This window comes from Saccopteryx leptura, chromosome 2 (assembly GCF_036850995.1).
Source record: "Saccopteryx leptura isolate mSacLep1 chromosome 2, mSacLep1_pri_phased_curated, whole genome shotgun sequence".
NCBI classification, from domain to species: Eukaryota; Metazoa; Chordata; class Mammalia; order Chiroptera; family Emballonuridae; genus Saccopteryx; species Saccopteryx leptura.
The window spans coordinates 13,150,120-13,157,011 of NC_089504.1; the positions used below are offsets into that span (position 1 = coordinate 13,150,120).

At 40.6% G+C, this 6,892-nt stretch overlaps 1 protein-coding gene across 1 annotated transcript; it reads right to left on the reverse strand.

Moving 5' to 3' along the window:
* Positions 1-3,308: 3,308 nt before the first annotated feature.
* LOC136392920 (olfactory receptor 1J4-like) lies at positions 3,309-4,247 on the reverse strand. The gene has a single exon (XM_066365600.1). It carries the CDS (start codon positions 4,245-4,247, stop codon positions 3,309-3,311), a length of 939 nt encoding a protein of 312 aa, XP_066221697.1.
* Positions 4,248-6,892: the final 2,645 nt, after the last annotated feature.

Below are 6,892 nucleotides of genomic sequence, written 5' to 3' on the forward strand. Positions count from 1 at the left end.
CTCACCATATCGCACTTCACTTTTCATGGTCTCACTGTATCGGGGATTTTTCAATGGTGTATATTTAATTTTATATTGCATATTTTTCACTATTTCATGAGTGTTTAAGTAGGTTTGAGAGTATAGAAAGTGTTTAAGAGCATAGGAAGTGTTTATAAGAGTGTGAGAAAGGTTAACACCAGTCTGGGAAAGGTTTGTAAGAGTGTGGGTGGGGTTTATGAAGCCTTAAAATACATAAAATAATAAAATAAATATAAGGTCGCAACTTCTTGATCTGGAACCTAACCCCTGCAATAGACGAGGGACCACTGATAGGTTCTATTGTGTTCTTTTATTCTATTTTGCTTTATTGATCACTCCTATTTTTTTTTTATTTAGAGGCAAAAGACAACATAGTCAAAACTATAAAGTAATTACATTCATCTCCCCATCCCTCTGCCCCACCTCCTGCATGTTAACAATCTCATTAGTTTCTGATTTATTCTTCCTGTGTTTCCATTTGTTCAAGTGGGCAGACACATGTATGTTTCATGTTTACATAAAAAGGTAGCACGCAATATGCTCTCCTAAGCATTGCATTCTTCCCCTGGAAAATTATACCCTGCTATTTCTCCATAATGATTCATAGGTATCTATATTCTTTTTTTTTTTTTACACTTGCAATATATGCAATTTCATTGATGGTCTGCAGAGTTCTCTTACTGGTCCTAGGATGTGATATAGGTGATGAGGTCCTAAACGCCACTGAATTGCATGCCTCCGATGGGTAAAATGATAAATTTCAGCTATACTATATTAATCTACAATTTAAAAATTTAGAAGAAGAAATAATCTCTGTACAGAGAATAAAAAACATTTATTATATATTAATAATAATGCATGATTAATAAGTTAATAGAGAAGTGTGGAATAACAAAATATATATTTAATTAATAAAACAACAAGGGAACCAATATGAAATATATGTATCAAATAAAAAACATGGTAATATGAAAAATACATATTCAAATATATTACCATTACATTTGATATCAACAGATAAAATTCTCCAGAAATACAATTTTTGCTAAACATAAAAAGAACAAAACCCAACTTTACACTAACATTGCACACCTCACAGATATAAGGACATGGAAAAGTTTAAAGGGATAAAAAAGAAAAATACTATGTGAACACTATCAACAAGAAAGCTGCATATTAATATACAAAATTTATAAAGAACTTATAAAAATCAATACCAAGCAGGTAAATAATCCAATTTACAAATGTGCAAAGGACCTAAATAGACACTTTTTCAAAGAAGACATAAAGATGGCCAATAAACGTATGAAAAAATGCTCAACATTACTCATCATCAAAGAGATGCTAAGTAAAACCACAGTGAGATATTGCCTCACACCCGTAGAATGGCTAACACAGATAAATCAACAAAAAACAAGCCCTGGAGCAGGTGTGGAGAAGAGGGGATGCTTGTGCATTCTCAGTGAGACTGAGACAGGTGCACCCATTGTGGAACAGTATGGAGATTCCTCTAAAAATTAAGAATGGAACTGCCTTTGTAGCTAACGATCCCACCTCGCTGAACATGTTGTAAGAAACTTGGAACGCTACTTAAAAAGAATGCATGTGCTCCTATGTTCATTACAGCATTTGACAATAGCCAAGATCTAGAAACAGCCCAAGTGGCCATCAGTAGATGAACGATAAAGGAGAATGTGGTACATTTAAAGAATGGAATATTATGAGGACATAGAAAGAAAACAAATAGAAACCTTGCCATTCTAAGCAGCATAGTGGACATGGAGATTATGATGTCAGGGGAAACAGCCATCAGAAAAAGACAAATACCATGTGAACTCACTTTTAGGTGGAATCTAATGAACAAAATAAAACAGAAGCAAGGTCTCATGGACCAGCTGACAGGTGTCAGAGGGATGAGGTGGTGGGACGGGATGAGAGAAGATGAAGGGACAGACGAAAACCAGCGGCGCGGTGACAGGCAGGGGAAAGTGGGAGGGGAAGGCAGAGCTGGTCCAAGCGGGAAGGAATGGGGCCCGAAGAGACGTGGTGCGGGGTGAAGCCAGCACGGTGCAGTGAGCAGAAGGAGTTTTGTTGAGTTGCACATTTGAAACCAGCATGGTTTTGAAAAGGTCGTCGCAATAAATTCAACTTCTAAAAAAGTATATATCATGAAATGAAATATTATTCAGCCCTAAAGAAATGAAGTACCATTGCAAGCTTACAATATCAATGACACTTGGGAACATAATGCTAAGTGCAAGAAGCCAGACACGACGGACTCATAGTGCACGTTTTTTATGTGAAATACACAGAGTCAAGTGCACACACAGACGGCAGACCATGGTTGCCCGGGCCCCGCGGAAGGGAAACGGAAGCGATGCCTTCCGGGTGCAGAGAGCTCCTCTGGGATGGTGGGAGGGATTGAAACCAGAGGGAGGTGGTGGTAGCACAGCCTCTCCGTGTACCAGACATCCCTGAATTAAAACTTTGCAGTGGTTAATTTTATGTGATGTGAATTTTACCTTAATAAAATGAACACGAATAAAAAAAGCTGCCTCTTTATAATCTACAGTAGACTAGTTTCTATATCTATGTTCATAGCTATATCATCCATGCACATATCTATAATGATAGGTATAGATATAAAGTATGTATACTAATATCAGAAGCAGATGAAGTTCTAAGGTAGGACACATTGCAAAAAATATTTAATTATGAACTCAGTGGTATATTGCTAATGAATATTGGAACATATCTCGCATTTTTTTTAAAAGCCTGGTTTGTAGCACATGTGCAATTTCATAGCATAATTATTCTTTTCATGGCTGATTCAGTCGAACATCATAATGTCACTGAGTATGAGCTGGGAAGTCATACTCACAAGTAGCTTGGATTCAACAAAAGCCAGAGTAGAAGAATAAATTCAAAAATAAATTGCACTAGCAGCAAATTACAACACTAAATCAGTGTGTCCCCTTAATGTAGCAAAAAAGAAATTATGAGCAAAAGATCATCTCTCAAAGGACAAAATGACAAACCCACAATTATGCATCATGTTTTGCATAAGATTTTGCTTACATCTTTTAAAAGTTGATGAACAGGGAAGACAATATCATTCAACAGTGAAGAACTATTAACAATCAAGGCAGCAAACTTGTAGTAAACACAATAACAACACTTACAAGTGACAAAAGAATGCATCTATTGAAGTTATATGGAGATGACAACCATACAATAACTTTAGGAGCTATATCTCACTTGCTCCTGAATGCAATAAGAGAATTCAGTTATTGCCACTTAAAGATGTTAACCCTGTTGACACACATTTCCAAGGCCTGTTTGATGTCTCTGTTCCTCAGGCTGTAGATGAAGGGGTTCAGCATGGGGGTAACTACCGTGTACATGACCGAAGCAGTGATGTGTTTGGAATCCCATGAGGAGGAGAAAAAGTAAACACCTGCGAGTGTCCCATAGTATAAGGACACTACAAGGAGATGGGAGCCACAGGTAGAAAAGGCTTTATAGAGTCCCTTAGTGGAGGGGACCCTCAGAATGATGGTGCCTATTCGGACATATGAGCCCAAAACAATACACAAAGGCAGGAAGTAAAGCGTTCCTCCCACGGTGAAGATGACCAGCTCATTGAGGGAGATGTCAGAGCAGCTCAGCTTCAGGAGCGCAGTGAGTTCACAGAAGAAGTGGCTGATGGTGCTGTCAGCACAGAAGGACAGTCGGACTGAGAGGAGGATGTGCAACAGGGCATTGACACAGGACAAAATCCAGGAGCCAGCGACCAGCAGCACACACAGCCCCTCCCTCATGATGGTGGTGTAGTGTAGAGGGTGACAGATGGCCACGTACCTGTCATATGCCATCACTGCCAGAAGGAAATTGTCAAGACCAGCAAAACACATAAAAAAATACATCTGAGCAATGCATCCCACATAGGGGATGGATTGTTGCCGAGTCTGCATGTTCGTGAGCATCTTCGGGACAGTGACGGATGACAGAGAAATGTCAGAGAAGGCCAAGTGACTGAGAAAGAAGTACATGGGCGTGTGCAGGCGGGAGTCCAGCCTGATGAGCAGGATGATGAGCAGGTTGCCCAGCACCGTGGTCAGGTACATGCCCAGGAACAGGGTGAAGAACCCGCGCTGCTGCCCTGGCCGTATGGGGAGCCCGAGGAGGAGGAACTCGGACACACTGCTCTGGTTCTCGGGCCCCATGCTGCTTCCTGTCTGCTGGGAAGGGAGGAAGTTTGGGACTCTCAGCAACCTGGAAAGGATGCCCAGAGTCATCATGTCTCACACTGTAATTCTCCAGGAAAACCAGGAATTTTTAACTACCCTCCTATTAATTTCTCACACCTGTGGTTGAAAATATGTTCGCTCTATCCCAGTGAGGATCCAGGAAAACATCACACTCCTAACGCAACCAACAAGACTTCCTTACACAAAAGTGATACAATGTTCACTGTTTCATTCAACCATAGTTTACTGATATTGAGTCTGTGTCTTGAGGCACTAAGGACGGAGATGGAGTAGTGAACATGATGAGCAAGGTCCCCACTTCTGTGAGGTTAGACCGTGATGGGCATGGAGGGATCATTTCTCCCCCAGGCCAGAGCCCCACCACACTGACTCACTGTGGCAGAAATAGAATTGTTCTCCCAATGCTGATTTCAGTTGCTTCTACCTTAAAAAACTTGAGACTCCAGCCTGATCAGTGGAGGTGGAGTGAATAAAGCATCCACCAAAACGCTGACGTTCCTGGTTTGAAACCCCAAGGTCACCAGCTAAAATGCGGGCTTCTCAGCTTGAGGTCCAGCTTGTCAGCTTGAGTGCGGGTTGTCAATGTCATCCCAATGTTGCTGACTTTGGCCCAAGGTTACTAGCTTGAAGCCAAATTAGGAGAAGCAATCAATACACAACTAAATGAGGCAAGTAAGAGTTGATGCTTCTCATCTCTCCCCTTTTCCCTCTCTCTCTCTCTCTCTCTCTCTCTCTGACATTCTTGTCCTCATCACTCTCCAAAAAAGAAAAAAAGCTCTAGTGCAGAGTTGACATTGTTGTTGGAGCATTGTCACAGTTCTGTAATGACCCACAGCTGTGAACTCATGGACACTTTGGAAAAGGGTGGCCATTTAAAGCCACTTGATTTCTGAGTAGCTATTAAACCAGAATTGTCTTCAAAATACCTTTCGTCATAATGCTGAACACTTTGGTGAACATTTGAGTACTGGGCTGAGGGCTTTACCTACATTTTCTAATTAAATCCACACATCAGTCTACATTCCCAGAGTCTAAGACCTCTTCACAGCTGCACTAAAAATATGTGTTCTTTCAACTATTTTAGATTTTAGGAAATAGAAACATAAATGACACAAATGTTTCAGGTACATAACTGTGCCGTAGGGGACAGAAGGGCACACAGGCATGTATATATCTATATCTATGAAATATGTGATGTGTAATGTATGTAACTTGATATATATGTACTACCATTTTCTATAAATTAGAAGTGATTACTGCTTCACGGGATTCAGTCTAACGTGTCTGTGTGATCAGAACCCACGCTCCTAACCATCACACATGGGAACGTGCCTTCTGTTGGTCAGGGGAGCCAAGCACGATATATTCTTTTATAGCTGTGAGGACACAAAGTTGTCCAAAATTTTCTTAGTCCTTTTTCTAGATAATTAAATTTCTACATATTTATAATCATTTCAAGTAATAGAACATTCTTGACTACATTGACTTTTATATATACAATAAAGATTTACTGAAGGTATCAGTAGGATTTATAAGACAGCTCTAATTCTTTTTTTTATACATGTGGAAACTGAGGCAAAGGATTTCATTAATTTTTTAAACATTTCACTGTAATTAGATAATGATTCCACCCAAACCTTCACACAGCTTGATACTTGGAATATGGTCTTTCTTTTTTTTTTTTTTCATGTGATGTTTAATGAAAGTAAAGAAAGGGCTGAAAAACTGTACATGACTCATTCATACTCAGGCACATGAAACTGATAAGATAGTCATCTCAAGAAACATGGACTGACTTAGACTTTGGTGATCTCAGCTGTTGGTGACCCAGCAGGAGGACACCTCAGGAAATACTGAGGTCATGGAAGCAGATCATATTCCCACAATAAACATACACAGAGTGCTGATCTGAGGATTCCAGTCACCTGTGACTAAGATCCCATCCTAAGGGAAGGGTCACCAGTATGTGGTTCAGCTCATAAACACTCATATACATACATACAAGTCATACATAATACTCAAAGCGAGACATACACAATGCACAATGATGTACCACTCACCCACAAACACTCACAATATACACAACACTCCTGACTTATGACACACTTAGTAAACACTCAAATCTTCCACGTGTACATGATTCAGGAACTACACATACATGTCACCAAAAACACAGAAGACCACACACAATTCAAAAATCTCATGAGAAACACACACCAACACACAGGCACATGCAGCCACACTCACTACACCATCAGCACACCCACTCCTCTTACTGAGAGGCATGCTCCCCCCCCTCTGGCCCATTCCCCCTGTTGGGGGAGGGCAGTCAGCATGGGGCAGGTCTTCCTATTCGGTCACAGGTGCGGTCATTACACCCCCACCTACACCATGCTCATGTCACATACACATGGTAACACACACACTGAGAAAACCAAACAATACATTTACCTGCTGTCACACACGATGACCTATCAATACAAACACAGCTGGCACAGGCAGCAAGCACACGCTTTGGAGAGAGGTGTGAACCTTGTCAAATCTTGGTTTCCTATGAGGTCAGATTTCTTTACAGCAGCTGAGGCAACAATCTCTCTCAC

Bases quoted from the DNA above. Each gene is read 5' to 3' on its own strand.
- LOC136392920 (XM_066365600.1), bottom strand. From the start codon at position 4,247: ATGGGGCCCGAGAACCAGAGCAGTGTGTCCGAGTTCCTCCTCCTCGGG.